The following is an 18,013-nucleotide window of genomic DNA, read 5'->3' as shown; positions in this document are numbered from 1 at the left end:
TCCCTTCTGTCTTCCTGGGCTTTGGGTCTGACTATTCCTGGTGCTGGGCACAGGCAGAAGGCCTGGATGCTACTGCTCATCCTGTATTCTAAATGCCCTTGTCAAGTAAACATGAATGTCTCTGAAGCCACCACCCATCGGAAAGGAGCTGTGACCCACAAAGACCAGTTTCCTGTCAGCTGTGCCCAGCGGGAGAAATGCAGAGAGGATTTGGGACATGTGTGCCTAGGAGACACATGGTTAGATCTACGGCTACACCATGGCACTGGGGCTCACGTCTCTGCAGACCCTGAACCCAGCACGGTGCTAAGTGTAGCCAAAGGCTCAGAGCTGGCAGTGGAAATGCAGACATGAGTTGAGTGTCCCTCCCTGCACAGGTGTTGTCGAGTCACTTTGTTCATGCCGCCTTGCTTTATGACTTCTCCCTAAAGCAAAGTGGCTCTAATGGTTCTAGCAGGTAGTACCAACCCAGGGAGCTCAGGATTGGCCAGGCCAGGGAGCTGCTGTGCCCTCCTCTCTCCCAGTGAAGACTCCACTGGCCATCCTTGGGGTCCCCAGTATGGACCATTGTGGGAGGAGAAGTGTTTACACACAGAGATGGCAAATAATTCATTTCACTCCCTAAAGAAATCCTTTGATTAATGGGAAGACTTGGATGGACTGAGCCTGTGAGGGTCATGGTGAAATGCCTGTCACCCTGCAAGCAGCTATTCAGCACTTCCTGTCTGCTGGCCACTGCTCTGTTAGAGCAGCAGGCAGGCTCACTGGAGGCAGACTCTGACCCGGTTGTATCATTTCTGGGCTGTGTGACTCTGGTCAGCTATCCAATTGGACAGGTATATTTCATTCACTCGCTCACCTACCCATATTGACTGAGCATTTATCACATGCAAGGCTCCTATATGAAAGCAGTGAAGAAATCAGCGAAATGTCTGCCTGTAGGAAGATTCTAGTGGGGAAACTGACAGGGAGCAAGATAATGTAAATAAAACCAGAGTTACAGCTGGCCTTCGAAGTCTCCATGGCTTCATAACCATGGGTTCCAAACACATAGCTTCTACTGGCTGTGGAGCAAGTAGATGGCAGCTGCCCTGAACATAAGAATGTGTTTCTTGCTGTTCCCTAAACAGTTTGGTATGGCAACTATTTACACAGCATTGCCATCCTATTGGGAATTACAAGTGGTCTCCAAGTGACCTAAAGTATGAAAGAGGGTATGTGTGGGCCCCATGCAATCCCATACCATTTCACTAAGAAACTCAAGCATCCATGCGTTTTGGTACCCTGGGGCTCATAGAACTATTTTCTCTTGAATATTATGGGATAACTACAACTAAAATTAAAATGTTGGTAGCTAGGGAGACAGCTCAATGTTTAAGAACTAGCCGCACAAACATGAGGGCCAGAGTTTAACTCCCCAAAACCCATGTAAATGTTGGGCATAATTTCAACCTGGGAAGGTGGAGACATGGGGATCCCATAGCAAGCTGGCTAAGCTAAACTGGCTGTATCAGCAAACTCTGGGTTTGATTGGTAGCACCTGCCTCAGTGAATATCATGGAAGAGCGAGGATGGTTCCTAATATCATTCTCAGGCACACGCACAACCACATATATGAGCAGCCGTACACACATGTGCCCACACACATGCAAACAGACATATAACACATAGGCATGAAAATGAAAAAAGTAGAAATGTTAAAATAAAAAAGTAAAAATAGCTGACAAATAGAAATCGTACCAGGTAATTATGAGTGGTAAATGGGAGAGCAAAGCAGGGGAGTGAGGCTCGAAGTGGGTGTACATGTGGGAAGCAAAGCAGTTGGAATTATAGACAAGGTGACAGAGAAGGTCTGAGCAGGTGACAGTCTAAGAAGACCTCAAAGAATAAAAGGGTGAGCTACGTGTGTGCTAGAGCAATGCCCATCAGGGCATAGGCTGTGAGGTAGATTGTGACATTCTGGAGCGGGAATGTGCCTGTGTGAGGGGAGAGGACACTACAAGCTGTATCCTAGATGAGCCGGGGTCCAGGGAAAGAGGGGGGAATATCTGAGAGTTGAGACTGAAAGTGAACAGTTGTCGTTTCTCTCTCCCTGGCCACCTATCACCTGTCCTGGACCCTAGAACCCTGGACTGGGATAAACAGGGCTCCGCAGTGTCCTATCCGCAAGAAGCTGCTCAAAGTTCCTGGCAAGAGGAGGTCACGCAAGGCCCGCACTCATTCCAAAGAAAGATCACCACCATCCAAGGGCCAGAGCCCACCTCTCTTCAGGGATATGAGCAGACGCTGGTGTCCACAAGGGCGCATGTACAGAGTGGGCCACTTGAGAGCGACAGCCCCCAGGCTGGCAAGGAACCAAGCCTGTGGGTATCTGAGAGCACCTTCTCGAAAGAAGTACAGGTGAGAGCACCTCCTTGTTCTTTCATTTGTTTGCTTTTTATTCAGGGTGGGGACGTGTATGTGTGTGGACACATGATGTAGGGGTGAGCAGGTGTGCCACATCACGTATATAGAGGTCAGAAGACAACTTTTTAGAGTCGATTATCTCCTTCCACCTTTACATGAGTACTGGCAATTGAAGTCAAGTCACCAGGCTGGTATGGCACACACCTTTATCTGCTGAGCCGTCTCACCGTTCTCTTTCTAGCTTTCAGAAGCTCATGACTCAGGCCCTAAGCCAGGCATGTTTACTGGTGGTGACCTCACTTTCTATCCTTTCTCCCTCTTGACTTCTCCTTTGGAAGGAAGGGGCTCACACACCAGTTATCATCACCCATCACCCATCCCCAGAGCTGCACGGCGTCCCACGCTCACTCTCACTCTCACTCTCACTCTCACTCTCACTCTCACTCAAATACTGATGTCAAGGTGGCTGGGCAGTTTGCCGTAGGCCTCACTTGTCCACTGGGATTTGAGAAAACTCTGGGTGACACAAAGCCATGGTTTTTGTTTGTTTGCTTTGTTTTGTCTTGTGTTCGTGTTTTGGTTTGGAAGCACTATGTAGCCCGGGGTGTCCCAGCCTCCCAAGTGGTGAGATTGTGGATGTGTACCGCAACTCCTGCTGTGTCCATCACACTCTAGAAAGAACCTGGGGCTGAGAGAACTAACTGTGTGTTAAGAACTCTGACGGCCATATAGGAACCACTCTCTTGGGTGTGTGTGACCATGCTCCAGCTGCTGTCTTTTCAGGACCTCAGTGTCCCCATGTGATGGAAAGAGTGAATGAAATACCACCAGCATTCACCTGGCCCTGGACTTCTGTGACTCCAGGTGGATTCTGAGTTCTGAAGTGGCAGGGTAGTAGTAACTCCCTTCTCTCCAACTCCTGTCATTCAGGGCTTCTCTCTCTAGCCATCCTGCGTCCCCCCACCCCCACCAGCAGTCTCATCCTCGATTCCCACATATATTATTTTTGAACAAATGCCAGGCATCTTTTGAAGATAGGTCTTTTGATTTGTGTGTTCTTGCTGAGTTTGAACATAGGTCTTTTGATTTGTGTGTTCTTGCTGAGTTTGCATTGCCATTCTGGGATAGGTATTTATAGCATGCACGTGACCTGTGGGCTCTTTTTACCCAGTACAGTATCCCCACCCAGTATCGCGTTTCCTACTTCCCCTTCCCTTGCTCCTGCCTTTCTTTCTCTCTTTTCTTCTCCCTGGCAGAGCACCTTTGGGGACTCCAAAGACAGTTTGGTTCTTCCGTGTTTCTGAGATGCTGCTATAAAGCCACTGCTGGGAATCATATAGAGTCTGATTTAGAAAGCCCATCTGCCAAGAGTGTGCACTGGTACAGGCTAGGCAGCCTGTCAGGTTCTAACTGCATACCCCGCCCTCCAGCACATTCCTTCCTATGAGCTGTTCCTTGCCACCTGCTCCTGCTTCTCCCAAGAATGACAGCTCTGCCCAAATACAAGTGATGGTCACTGGGACTTCTCTGAGTTCCCAGGGAGAAAGCCAGGCACAGTCTTTCATGTTGCTCCCTCAGAGGAGAGAAGCTGAGGGGCAGAGAGTATCCTAGAGAGAATGCTTCTAGATGTAGATTGTGTTTGTGACTCCTGTATTATAAAGGGGGGAAGCATAAACAAGTGGCTAAGGGCTTTCTTCAAGGGTCACATGACGAACCAGAGCTGGGAGAATGCAGATCTCTTGATTCCTAGTCTCACATTCTTGTGGCCAGAGTGAGTACATAGGGCCACATGCCCAGCTTAAAAAGGGAGATGTCATTGCCTCGCTGTTGTGGGAACCAATGGATGTCTAGCCTTGTTACTTCCATAGATACCTTTCAGGCCGCAGGGATGATGATGAGCCCACTAAAGGAAATAGTTCTCAAACTCACATTTACTGGCATATTCATTCATCCTCTTTGTCATTTGGGATTTGTCATTTGTGAAACCGAAATGACTATAACTTAATTAATTCTTCTAGGAACTGGGTGGAAATAGGAGATATCCAAAGTTGAACTCGTGTGTGTGTGTGTGTGTGTGTGTGTGTGTGTGTCTGTCTGTCTGTCTGTCTGTCTGTCTGTCTGTCTGTGTCTGTGTCTGTGTCTGTGTCTGTGTCTGTGTCTGTGTCTGTGTCTGTGTCTGTGTCTGTGTGGCCATGAGTGAGCATGCTAGGATCAACCACCCAGGGCTTCAGGCATGTTCCACAAACCGTTCCATCTCTGTTACATTCCACCATTACCCTCACAGCCCCTGGGATTATTCTTAGCTCAGCTGTAATAAAATGTTCTCCTTCAACCTGCAAATTTTTTTGTATGGGGATTTTATATTCCCAGACATTTCCTACTGAAATCAAGCCATTTAGGGTGATAGAAGTGGGAAATCTCTTTCATTTACTTAACCTTTCACTTAGACACACTGTTGTCACCCCTTTACCTGTGTCCTTCAGGTAAAATGGGGAAGCTACAGATCTTAACACAACAGGATGGTAGTTGTGTTACCGTGTGAGACAGGCTGGAGTCTACGGGACACAGCATGCTGCAGTAGTGTGTGCCCTTGTTACTCACAGTGACTGTGTTCATCAAGTACTCTAGGAGCCACACAGCATTCTGAAGCCAGGGAAGCTGGTAACCCTTGTTCCATAAGTGAAGAGACCAAGACACAGAAAAAAGTGACTGACTTTCCCAAGCTCCCACAGTGGTGATTTGTAGTGTGAGTTTGCTGTGTCCCGAGGCCTTGTTCTTTCTGCTTCGGTGGGCTAATGCTCAGAGGACAATGACCTGATCCAGAATATGACATCCTCAGATGCTGCTGTGACAGGGTGTGTGACTCAGTTCTCCGAGCACATGTGGACTGGGAGTGGCTCCTATGGCCATCTCAACTCCAGCCTGAGAAGAGGCTTTGAGCTGGGCCTTATATAAGGTTCGATACCCCGCTGAAGGCCTTCAGGGCTGACAGGAATGACAGACTGGCTTCCCAGTTCAGATTGTGTCTGAACAAATTGCTCACCCTTAGGGTTGTTTTTAAACAGATACTTAACTTCCCTGGGTATTAGCTGGTCCAGGCCCCATCAACATCATTCTAGCCACCGCAACAGCTGCCCATGGAGACACAAAAGTAGCCAAATGCTTGGGACGTCTTGTTTTGTAGAGTCCCAAGATGAGAAAGTTTCCCTCTGGCTCCCATAGGCAAGCCTGGTTTCCCTCTCTATGTGCCCAAGACACAGCACCTGCTTTCCCCCTTCATCCCAGTTGGACAGCAGCAGCTGGCTTGAGAGCTAAAATTATAGAAGGCTGACGTCCTCTGGGGTGTGAGCGGAGAGAGATCCCAGGTTGTTTGGCAGGAAGGACACTCAGGTCATGTTGTCCCAGCTAAGAGAGTCACTCGGGAGAGATCTTTTGGTCTCCTGTTTAGAATAAGGGATAAAGAGAAAAGAGAGGCAGAGACAGAATGGAAAGGGTTGCTGGGGACCTCAGGAGTTGAAGAGGAGAATGAGAAATTGGATCTCCACAGCAGCTGGGCCCCTGGTGTCCCTGGTCCCTAGAGGGCCAGGCTGGTGAGGAGAGGGAGAGGAGAAGGATGTGGACCTTCATCACCCAGCTCCTTGTCACTCTGGTGCTGCTGGGCTTCTTCCTTGTTAGCTGTCAGAATGTGATGCACATTGTCAAGGGTTCCCTGTGCTTTGTGCTGAAGCACATCCACCAGGAGCTGGATAAGGAACTGGGGGAGAGCGAGGGCCTGAGTGAGGACGAGGAAACCATCTCCACCAGAGTGGTCCGCCGACGGGTCTTCCTGAAGGTAACACCGGGCAAGCAAGTGGCTGGCCAGATAGGGGGCTGAACCCAGGGTGCCAGAGGACAGTCTGAGGGGACTCCCTCGTGGGTGCATAGGGTGGAGCTGAGAGAATACCAGCTCAATCCAGGAGATAGGACAAGCAAACAAGACCAGGAAGACCTCTTTGCATTCTGTATTGGGAGCACAGCTGTATATGGTACCTGCTCAGAGCTAAGTACAAGACCAGGACGATGTCTTTGCATTCTGTTTTGGGGGCATAGCTGCATATGGTACGAGTTCAGAGATAAGTACCCAGCATTAAGTGGTAGAGAAGCTCAGCTCGGGGACTTAGGGTGCCTGCACTCATTCCATTTGTACAGCCAACTTCGGAACTTGTCACCTCTAGGGCAGTGATGTCTATGGTATTCTCTCCCAGACTACTCTTGGGAAGCTTCGGGAGTCTGCATACTCACCCTGTGTTGTTGCTATTGCCATGATCAAGTGCACAAAGCTCTTTCAAGCTCTGGCCCCAGCCTGTCTCAGGGCTCATGGCCCCAAAGGGTGCTGCCACACCATGGAAGCCCTTGTCTGTCTGCAGCTACTTGCCAAGTGTCGGGCTTCATTGGATACAGCTGTTGCTGCCATTACTCTTTTACTTCCTCAACTTCTGCTTTTCTTCCAAAAAAAAAAAAAAATCCTGCTTACCAATCTGGGTCTTTCCTGTCTTCTAATTCCAGGGAGGTGAGCTTCAGAATATTCCTGGAGAGCAGGTGACAGAGGAACAATTCACAGACGAACAGGGCAACATTGTCACCAAGAAGGTGAGTGTGGAGCCTCTAAGTTGGGAGAGCTGCTGGGACTAAAAGTGGAAAGGTGGAGGAACGAACTCAGTGTACCCCTGCTTCTTGCCGTAGGCAGGCTGTGGCCACCACCCCAATGATTATGGGTAACTAAGGAGAGCTGAAACCTTTGGGTCCCCTGCAATCGGGACACTGGGGGCCTTATGGTCTCAAAACTTAACTCCACATAAATAGTTCCAGTTGCCCTATTCCAGAAGAATCAGCTCTCATGAAACATACAGTCTTGAGGACTGTGGAGGGTGGCCCTGAGATGAGTTGTCAGAGAACAGAGAACCTGTTCCCTTAGCAGAAAGACTGTCGGAACTCACTGAATTGACAGCATACATCATTCAGCATGATAGGTTCTCGTTGCCTGACAAGCATCACCCCTGAGGCAAAGGGATCAAGCAGGACACAGTGCATGTGTGTTTCCCTAGGCTGGCTGTTCACATGGGGGGCCACAGCCCTTGTCTGTCCTTGCCCCTTCCTCAGGGCCTGAGCCATATCTTCTGTTCATCTCCCATTCTGGATAAACAAGTATGGAGCAGACATATTAATGAAAAGGTCTGCTTCTGTCCTTAGGCACCAGAGAGGTACGATTGTCAGCACAAACTTCTATTCTGAGAAACAGAATGGGATATGAGAGGCTGTGGAGGCATTGCACACAGCCAAGCCAACGGACAATGAAACCTACCCGCAGCACCCCCCCAAATTCAATCTCCCCTAACATTCCCCATAAGTGACAGCAGAGAAAGGCTTCTTCTTGGCCCATGATGGACAAGGGACAAGAGGCCATAGCCTCTCCTCCTGATGTCACTCACTGCTGGGGCCTTTTCCTTTTCAAACTTTATGCTGATGGTTTGACCAGCCCTCCTTCTCTTTCAGATCATTCGCAAAGTCGTCCGGCAGGTAGATTCCTCCGGCGCCATCGACACGCAGCAACACGAGGAGGTGATTGTTGAGGGGCCCCTGGTGGACCCTGGGGATCTGGAAGCCGATATTGAGTCCTTTATGAAACTTACTAAGGTACTGAGGAGCTGCAGGCCCCTGGAGGCCACAGCAAATTCACCTCTGCCTCACCGCTACTTTGCTCCAGTCTGCACATGTTGTCCTTTGATTACCTTTCTGGTGATGATGTTCCCACCTCCTCCTCACTGTCCCTTTTCTCTCATCTGTCTGTGTGATTCCTACTTTCTGTCTCTAATGCTGTCTCCAGGTGGATCTAAGAGGGAGTGGACTACAGCCGGACCTGCTAGAGGGCAGGAAGGGGGCTCAGATAGTGAAGCGGGCCAGCCTGAAAAGGGGCAAACAGTGACCTCTCCTGGAGTAGCCCCTTGGGAGGTAACAGTGGCTTTCTTGTCCTTTCTGGCATGGTCCTTGGTAAAGTAGCTGCTTGCTTCTCCCCACCCTGTTCCTTGCACTAGTGCAATTCTGAGTTACAATCCAACATGCAGATTCCCACTCCCCAAACTCATATCTGCCCCGCAGCTTCCTCTTCAAGCAGGTGCATCTTCTTTGACACAGGTCTGCTGGAGAGTGCACAAATTCAGGAGCTTGGTTTTATTTTGCCTGTTCATATTTTCTTTTGTCTTTTATTGGCTGTGTTAGGGGTAGAGCCCAGAGCCTCATGGATTCTAGGTATGGATTCTGCCTCTGAGCCACACCTTCAACCAATATACAATTCATTTTTAAACAGGGTCTCTATATATAGCCTTGGAACGTGCTATGTAGACCAGGCTAGCCTCTAACTCACAGAGATCCAATTGCCTCTGTGCTGGAATTAAAAGGCATGCGCCACCACGCCTAGCTGTCCCTGCATAATTTTAAAACAGTGCTTTGAGGTGTGAAATATACTCTGTGAATCTTGGTATTCCTCTTAGAAACCAAGCAGTGGGCTCTAAAGTTGGTGGCCAGGATGCTACAGAACACAGGGACACTGTCAGACCCATGATGTCTCACTATGTGTGGCCAGAAAGTACACCAGGTCTAAACCTTAACCCTCACTGGAGTCCTAACCTACTGCAGCTTCAGTTCTCTTCTGTTCTGTGAACAAGGCTGCTCCCTTGATGTCTCAGAAGGAACTAACTCAACAGGTCCAAAGGATGGGTGGTATAGTCTCTGGAAGATAGGTGGGTCTTCATGGCTAAGGGCTCCACTAGTGTGTGATGGGTATGCGCCAAGGCAATGGGCCAAGGAGGGGTGGACTAGGCTATGCAATGAAGCTCTCCAGCAGGCTGCAGCACCGAGAGCTTTGGCAGCCAGCTCTGACCTTACCCTCCCTGAGGGGTCCTGTACTGAGCTGCCCCGAGGTCCTTCATTGTGCTCAGCTCGGGGCAGCTCAGTACAAGACGCATCGGGGTGGGAGACAGCGGGGAGCAAGGAAGCATCACAGCCCCACTCCCTGTGCACAGCGCCAACTGTGTTATTGTCCCCAGAAATATAAGGGCCCAACTTCAGAGCCAAGCAGCAAGTAGTCACTGGTTTTATGCATTCTGCAAAAAGCAGGGCCCAAAACCACCTCCCGGGCCAGCAGAAGTGCTGACTCGGTGCTTCCCAACATATCTCAGCACTTGGGCAAAAATGGGGATTGGCAGAGCTGATAGGAGAGTAAAATTAGCCCTGACTCCTCAGCAGCTTTAAGGAGGTCACAGCATTAACCCTTGCGCTGCCAGGAGGGCTCTGCTTGGCCGCTGACTTCAAGGCCAGGATTAGCTCTGATTTGCACTTTGGTTTGACTCAGATTTTTACCAACGCCATAAACAAGAGGAGGCAGGTAGCCTGAAAGAGAGGAAGTCAAATGTTTTCATTCATTTGCTATAGCTGATCAGCTCCGCCCCCAACACACACCACACACACACACACACACACACACACACACAGAGAGAGAGAGAGAGAGAGAGAGAGAGAGAGAGAGAGAGAGACTACCCACCAGCCCTCATGAGCTTAATGGTCAGGAATCTGAGCAGCCTGGTTCTGAGACTGCTGAACCCTCTGCCAACAAAAGGCAAAGGGAGGTACGTGACCAGGATAGTAACGCAGAAGTGAGTGCGGCCACAGGCTCAGGCCCAGGTCTATCCTGAGGGTTGGAGAGCAGAGGGAATGCTCCATCCTCTGCAAGAAGCCAGTGAAGGGACTGCAGGCTCTGTTCCTACCATGAATTGCCCCCACCTCACAAGCAGTCCAGCCAATCCTCATCATTCCTCTTCTGATTTGCCTACTTGCTAAAAGGTACTGGAAATCCGAAGCCAGAACCGGGTGCTTCTGTGCTCTGCCATTCACAGACACACAGACAAGGGTGAATGCGTACGTCCCAGCTCCGCCTTGTTCCAGCTCTTATACTGTCCTTTACTTTTCATCTGTCTAGTGCTACGGTGCATGCTCGTGCTCTTTGATGGTTAACTCACGGTTTTTGTTAAGTTCTGTCGATCCAGGGAAGACAAGCTTTAAATCTTCCGGAGGGCTCTGGTGTTAATAGAGATGAGGTCAGTGTGAGTGAGTGAGCCACAGGCGCTCAATCTGGCAGCCTCAGGCAGAATACACACACAACTTTCATATGCTTATGGCCATACAGTTGTCATTGGTTGAGGAGAATGTGACCAGAGACTGACAAGAACCTAGCCTTGTGCTTCCCTGGGAGCAGTGACTCAGTAGTCACTGTTCATGATTTATTTGTTCATACCATCCATCTCATGTTCAGACTTTATAAACCAGAGCTACTGTGAGTAACGGAGAGCATCCATTTGTTTCCAAGCATGAAAGGTAGCCTTGGAATCTAGATTCAGGACCTGGATCCCCTGTAGTCACTCATATCCCCAACCTCATACTCCTCAAGGAAAGATGAAAATAGTCTCTTCGGAATATGTGTTATAGATCAATAAAAAGAATGTGCAAAAATAAAAAAGAATGTGGCTAAGTGGTGGAGCATGTGCTCAACCAGCCAGAGACCCCAGGTCCCACTCACAGCACGGGTGTGGCAGGGACACAAATAATTAACTATGAGAGGTGTTGTGTCATGAGGAGTAAATAAAGGTGAATGTCCTCTGGCATTCAATTAGTGGCAGATTTTATTTGTAGTGTGACTCAGGGCAAGTCAATTGACCTCCCTCAGCCTCAAGATTTCTGCCCATGCATAGCAATCATGCCAGTACTTTCCTTGTGGAACTGCTGTGTAGTAATGGATGTGTTTATTTTTGTGAAAGGGCTTCACAAAGTGTGAGGCTCAGCAACACCCTTTCTCAGAGTGTGGTCCACATCGCCTCCTAAAGTCATCTGGGTCTTAAGACACAGACTCCTGGGCTAGGGCCTAGGTCAGGAGTAGAAGTTGGATAGCCTGGAAGAGGCTGTTTGTTCTCTGCTGCAGTATGATTGCTATGCATACTGAAAGTTGACTTATGATGACTGATTTTGCTCTTCCTTAAACTTCCCTCAAGTCAAATAGCATGGTTACAGGTATCATATCTAAAAAGTGGCTAAAATGGAGGGCAGTTAACTTATTTAGAGAGGCAGAGCACCCCCTGAGAGGACTCAGCACACTGGTAAGCAGTGTACTGCTGAGCCCTTGTTCTGATCTTACCCATTGCCCCTGCACCTCCTGTGTTGGGAAGGCCTCTGCATCTGAGGCCTAGAGAGTGAAGAAGCCAGGAAGTTGCTGTCTAATCAAGGCTCAGGGCACATGGCAGCACATGGCAGGGTTTGTACTGCACCTAAATGGTAAGGTGCCAGGACCGCTGGGAAGACTGGAGCACAGGCAGTGATACAGCCCTGGGGTGGGGTGGGGGTCCCACATGCCTTGGAAGGTACTAGTTCTTGATACCCTCTGCACGTGCGTGGCTGCACCCTCCAGGACTCTCCAAGGTGCTGAGGGAGAAAAGGCTAGTGCCTCCCTCTGTTTTCCTTTTATGGAATTCTTTCCATGCAGACATGGTTTCAAGACCTAGAGTAGCTCTGACAATAGAATATTTTAATAAATTTAATCTGTTTCAATGGGAGGAAGTAGGGAGGCATGCTTTGTTTTGCTTTGTTTCAAGCTAGAATCTGTTCTCATATCCAGCCACTTGGACGACAGCAGAGTGAGAGGTAAAAGGAAGATGGTAAGAGTCACAACACAGTGTGGGGGAAGCTATCACAGCAGAGAGAACAGTGTGAGGCTACGGGAGGGGGGGCACTCCAGCACACTGGAGTGGGGAGGGGCCATTTCCTCAGCTTTGGAAGGATCTGCCTTTTCCAGAGAGTGGCCTGGGGAGGAGGTGCCTTGTCAGGAGAAATCCTGGCTACAGCCAGAAGGCTCATGTTACCAAACACCTGCTCCACCAGCTGCTCCAGCTCTCTGTTCTGCCTGAGTCTTAGTTTACCCAAAACCAAATTGGGCATCTACTCCAAAATGATCTCTAAGGCTTGAGCCTTCTCCTCTGCCTAGGACCTGGCAGTAAAGCAGGTGGGAGATCATAGCCTGTGTGTCCAGAACCTCAGATCTCACGTTGTCTCTAACTTGAGGAAGGCTTAGCTCCAGAAGAGGCATTGTAGGGAATGTGAAGGGGCTCCCACCCAAGTGCTCGTTAACCAGCCAGAGCAGCCACACAGTGGTTAGAAGGAAACAACACTTAAGCAGCTGCACATTTCAAGAGCCAGCTACTCACAAGCCTAGGGTGCTCCCTGCCCACAATGCTCGTTGCCCAGAGTGCTCCCTGCCTTGAGTGCTTCATGGACCTGTCATTAGCACATTCATACAGCTTAGAGATCTAATGTGGTTGGTCCTGCTGCGGCTCCCATTTTACAGCACAGGAAACTGAGTTGAAGAACAGCTAAGTAAGTTGACCACAGTTAAGTAGCCCAACACAACAGAAGCTGGATTTAAACCAGAACAGTCTGGCTTCAGAATTCCTGCTCTCAACCTTGGCCTGCTACAGTGCCAAGGATAGTGGTGGGAAGAGACAACCTGAAGTGCTGGAGGACAAGTCTGAAGCAGGACAGAAGTTGAGGGAGAAGGGCCACAGTCTTGATGAGATAGCTGTGGCCTAAAGCAGAGAGAGGGGGCCATCTGCACACACAGTCGAGAAATGGGATCAAAGAAGGCAGCCAGAGGGGGCAGAATCTCAAGTGGCAGCTCTCCTCTACCCAGCAAAAGTGCTTGGCTTTTAGTCTTCACAGCTAAGGCAAGACATTTGGCACTCCCTTCCCCTGCCTGGAGAACCATCCAGAGATGTGAGTCATGCCCAATATATTTCCCCGGGCTCTGTCACCTATAGAGCCCAGGACAGCTCCATGCCTGGGAACAGCTCTGTCTCAGAATGACTTCCAACCTTTGTGCCACCCCACTTCCATCTTAATGGCCTCCTCAGCTAGGCACAGTGGATCACACCTGTCACCCCACACTCAGGATGCTGAGACTGGACAATTGCCATGAAGTCAGGGCCAATCTGTCAATAAATAATGAGTTCGGGGAGTCCCTGTCTCAAAAAACACAGAAATAAAGAAATGTCCTTCTCTTCTTCACTAGCTCCTGGGTCCCTATAGATAGAGCCTTTAGTATCTCCTGGAAGACGTAACATTGTCTGGGCATGATGGCACCTGCCTGAAATCCCAGCACCTGGGATGCAGAGACAGGGGATCAGAGGTTTCAGGCTAGCTCGAGCTGAGTAACAAGACACTGTCTCAGGAAAAAAAAAAAAATGAAGGAAAAGGAAGGCCAGGAGGAGGCAGGCCTCTCGGCAGGCTGGGAGTTGAGGCCACGGAGTGTGTGTGTGTGTGTGTGTGTGTGTGTGTGTGTGTGTGTGTGTGTGTGTGTGAATGGTGACTTGTTGTGAATCCCAGGCTGATAGGTTTGGACTTCACATGCAAAGTTGTTGCTTCCCAGCTTGAGATGTAATAGTCTCGAAATTAGAATGTCTAAGAGGTTGCTTTACTACAGAGTCAGCGTACCAGTAGGCATGTGAATGGGTGCTGAGGTACCTGACAATGAGAGCCTGTGGACGAGAGCCAAGAGGAGCTTCAGGGTCATGAGTTCCCAGGACCAGACACCTCGTCCAGGGCAGGCACAGAGCATACATCAGTGTTGTAGGCCCCCCTGAACTGAGAGCATAGGTGCACTACTGCCGAGCGAGCCTTTTCCTTGGCATAGGGCCCATCACAGAAAAATGGCCACTTGTAAGCACAAGAATCTACTCTGAAGATTTTCTTCCCCAGCCTCCTGGCAGCCTTCTCTGCCCCCTATGCAAGGTTCCTGAGAGCCCGTCCTAGGAACTCTTCACTCACCAGTGCAGGCTGTCTGGCTGGCTGGTGAGATGAAACATCTGGGAAGAGGACAGGGAAGGGTGGGTGGTGTTTTGGGGTTAGCCTCTGCTGCTACACTCTGAGCTCACTGCTGTGCCTGGGGACTCTGCTTCTCCTGGTCTGCCCTGTCCAAGAAGAAAGCACAGGACTCCAGTGACTCCTTTTTCTGTGTCCTGCAGGATCACACCTCAACACCCAAACCCTGAACTCCACACACTCTGTCATGCACACAGGAGGAGACCTGGACCAGAGGGCTACTGGAGGGTCGCACGTGTCCTAAGATCCCGGCATGACCTCTGTATGGGGCTTCCTTTAGTCTCGTATTCGCATGAATGACTGGCTGTAGACGCATGACCTACAGTCTTCAGTCCTGCCTCTAGCGACTATGGATCTCTGTGGGAATCAGGACAAAGGCCGCAAGAAGAAGGGAGAGGAGTGAGGGAGAGCAAGCAAGCCCCAAAGAGCACATGGGTGCAGACATGAATAAGGGCTCTACTGTGGCTGGGATGATTGGTTAAAGTTTGTTTGCTTCTTTTTTGTTTTGTTTTGATTTTGACTTCAACCTCATTTGTAAGAAACTCACATGATCATTCTGGAAACTGGGCATGAAATCAGTTTAGCACCATCATCCCACACCCGCCTGTGCCAGCCCCCCACACCTGCACACACCACATGCCACTTGTAACACCCCACCCCCTTCCCAGTGAAGGGACTGCTCTTCCCAGAGCGACATGACTGACACAGGTGCACACATGCAGGTCTCCCCTTCACTCAGTCCACACGGATTTTACTGTGACCTCTGAAGCCGTGTGGATGAACTCGATATATATATTTTTTTTATGTTGTCTCTCAGTTTGAACATTAATCACCTCCCAGTGAAAATCATTACCTTGAGAGTGCATTCGGGGCTCCTTGTGTCTAGAAATTTGAGAATTGAGGCAAGGAGTCCCCAGCTGTAGGGCTCAAAAGAAGCCAGGGCCCCATCTCAAAGTTCTCTGCTGGGGAAGGGCCTGTGGCTGTCTGAGGATTGCACCAGCATGTTCAATAGAGAGGAGGTTTTCTAACTCGTCAAGCACTTCTATAATAGTCTGTGTTCAAAGTGTAAACTGTACAGTAATCAGCCTTGTGTATATGAAAACAATAAATACTATGCAAACCAATAGAAACAAGTTAGCAGTATGTACAAAGCCCTGAACAGCTCAGCTCCCGAGGACTTCTCCAGGCTGTGGAAGGAGCTAAAGGCTGTCTTTCATTGAAAGAGGAAGGGAGTAGGGCTGTGAATGTACCTGCCAGTTCCTAGGTCAGACCACCCTGAGGTCTCCCAGAGCCAATTTGGTGCTTGAAGTGCAGGTGGCCGCAGGCTGGAGGTCCTGGCACAGATTCTGGGCCCAAGCTCATCCCCCGGCCCAGTGCAAGGAGAGCCGGAGCAGGAAAGCTGCTGACCAGGAGGCTGAGGAGACACCCTCTTCTATCTAGACTCAGGGCCAGTCCAGGAAGGGACCCCCCCACCCCCACCCCCAACTGGCTGGTCTTGCCTTGGAGCCCTCAGGGAAGAGCCTTAATGTCACACTAGAGTCTCCTGCAGAGGGAGGCCCAAATCAGCACAATCCGGCTCCGCCTTGCCCGGGCGGCGCCCCCTAGGGCCAGGAAAGAGACTGGCAGGCTCTTCTCGCTCTCCAGGAGCCACTGGTGGACGGCGGTCACCTTCCTCGCCTGCCGCTCTTCGCGGGGGGGAGGGGGGGTTGTCAGGACACAATAAAAACCTTCCAAGTAGCACAGACGCCCCTCCATGCCCGCGCCCCCACGCCCTGGAGGCTCGCTCCCGGGTTCCAGCGCGCTCTAGCCCCGGGAGGGTGTAGGGATTGGGGACGGGGGATGCTGTGGTCCCCGCGGGCGCGGTTAACTTTCCTTCGAGGTGCGGCCCCGGGAGGGCTGGGCGGGCGAGGACGGGCGCGGGGTCGCCCCGCCTCGCCCAGCACCCTCCGCTCCAGGCCGCCCCCCAGTAGCGGCTCTTAGCGCCCCGCGCGGCCCGGCTCCGCTTTGGCACCCTCCGCTCAGTCTGGCTTGGCTGCTTGGCACGCCGCCCCCCCGCCCTCGGCGGCATGGCTGCGCGTTCCCGTTGCTAGTAGGAGCTGTTTAGGAGGAGTTTGGGGTCTCCACTTGATGCCTAGAGAATGCTGCAGTCTGCACCTTAGACGCTTTTTAGAAGTTTTGAAATGACCTTGAGTTTTTTAATTGTTATGAAAAAAATGAACTATGTCTTGGCTCTCTCACATGCTCTGTTACTGAGAGAGACCACCCCTCCCTATCTGATGTATAGACCATTCTCCCTACACCAGCTAAACAAATGTCAAATTAATAAAGAAACTGACTCATGGCACAGGTCTCTATCCTTCTTGGCTCATCTTTGAGGGCTTGAGGTGCTGGGCAGGGGTGTAGCCTGGTTTGGAGTGTGATGGGGTCTGTTGGGAGGGCATCAGGAGCCACCTCTGCCTCTAAAAGGAGTCCACCAACGTCCAGTTTCTGGAAAGCCCCTTCATCAGTATCACCCTCCCTAGAAGCACCCAGAAAGAGCTGACAACCCGGCTATCAGGAGATAAGAAGAGGTGGGGGCAGCACTATCAACCGGAGAGCCTGTCCAGGCAGGCAGGTGACATTCACCAAGGGGAGCTGCCATATTCTTCCCTCACTAGAGAGAGGAAGTGATCCCTGTTCCGAACTAGTCTCCAACTGGTGGTGTTCCCTCCTTTGTCACATGGAGGATAAACAGTGTCTAAGGTCTCTTGCCTTTGTTACTTGAGGTTACCTGACAACACACCCTTATCAGCTCCAGCATTAAATAAGAGTCAATTCATTTGCAGCAAATGTCCATCCTAACTTCTCATTATTCTGGAGTGACCAAATTTTTGTCCCCCATCCCTGGTGCACCTCAGCCTGGAGCCCAAACTCTCAGTCAGGCACTGAAAGCCCACCAACACCTCCCCTGCCCGGCATTTGCATTTCCCAGAGGGTTTTTGAAACACTTTCAGAGCCACAGTTGCCTTGGTTGGGTGGCTTGTCTGGGAACTGAATAGCTGGCACATGGCCTGGTAGCAAACATAACATTAAAACCATTAAGAACTTTTTCCCGATGGTTTAGGTCCAGGCAGCGGGGGAGTGTGGTCAGCAAGATGAACAAAGATGCTCAGATGAGAGTGGAAATTAGCCAAAAGTTAAGAGAAACTGGAGAAAGAATGTCACAAAGAGTTGTTGAGAGCTAAATCAGTAGAAGGCACACTGCAAAGAGATGATTAAAGAAAAGAACTAGCACATGTTCCTGCTGATGATTCAGTGGTTGAAATCACCCCAACGGGCAAAGCCCCCCATTCCTGACCCTGTAAGAAGGAACTCCACAAAGAATAAGAACATTCCTAGTGTGCCCGGCTTCAAGGGTAAAGGACAATGTGTTGTTCTGTGGGTTTGGTTTTGAAAGTAAAACTTGTCATAAATTAAAAATCAATTCCCCAACATAAAGTCTTGCTTTTTATGATGATAAAAAACAACCCAAGCATAAAAAAAAACAACAACACTTTTTCTCAGGCTGAAGAGATGGTGCCGAAAAACCTGTCTTTGGTTCCTAGCACCCATGTCGAAGGGCTCACAAACTGTCTGTAACTCCAGCCCCAAGGGATACTCATCCTTTTCTGGACTC

General features: G+C 50.1%; 1 protein-coding gene and 1 non-coding gene across 5 annotated transcripts in view; both read left to right on the top strand.

Annotated features, from left to right (window-relative positions):
• Ank1 (ankyrin 1) overlaps positions 1-16,702 on the top strand; it is an 83,928-nt gene extending 67,226 nt beyond the window's left edge. For 2 of the 4 annotated variants that reach the window (XM_035452876.1, XM_035452877.1), the window contains 4 exons: positions 2,124-2,400; positions 6,952-7,035; positions 7,939-8,079; positions 14,502-16,702. In XM_035452876.1, the coding sequence (XP_035308767.1) occupies positions 2,124-2,400; positions 6,952-7,035; positions 7,939-8,079; positions 14,502-14,528 (529 nt within the window). In that variant the 3' untranslated portion in view covers positions 14,529-16,702. Of the gene's footprint in view, positions 1-2,123; positions 2,401-6,019; positions 6,239-6,951; positions 7,036-7,938; positions 8,080-14,501 lie in introns of those variants that run through there. The other 2 variants (XM_027395296.2, XM_035452878.1) reach the window with 2 other exon arrangements.
• Mir486 (microRNA mir-486) lies at positions 9,332-9,414 on the top strand. The gene has a single exon (NR_105244.1). It is a non-coding gene; the product is annotated as a microRNA mir-486 (primary transcript).
• Positions 16,703-18,013: the final 1,311 nt, after the last annotated feature.

The sequence above is a fragment of the Cricetulus griseus genome, assembly GCF_003668045.3.
Source record: "Cricetulus griseus strain 17A/GY chromosome 1 unlocalized genomic scaffold, alternate assembly CriGri-PICRH-1.0 chr1_1, whole genome shotgun sequence".
NCBI lineage: Eukaryota > Metazoa > Chordata > Mammalia > Rodentia > Cricetidae > Cricetulus > Cricetulus griseus.
The sequence above is the reverse complement of the archived record's forward strand: the minus strand, read 5'-3'. Positions and strand labels throughout refer to the sequence as shown.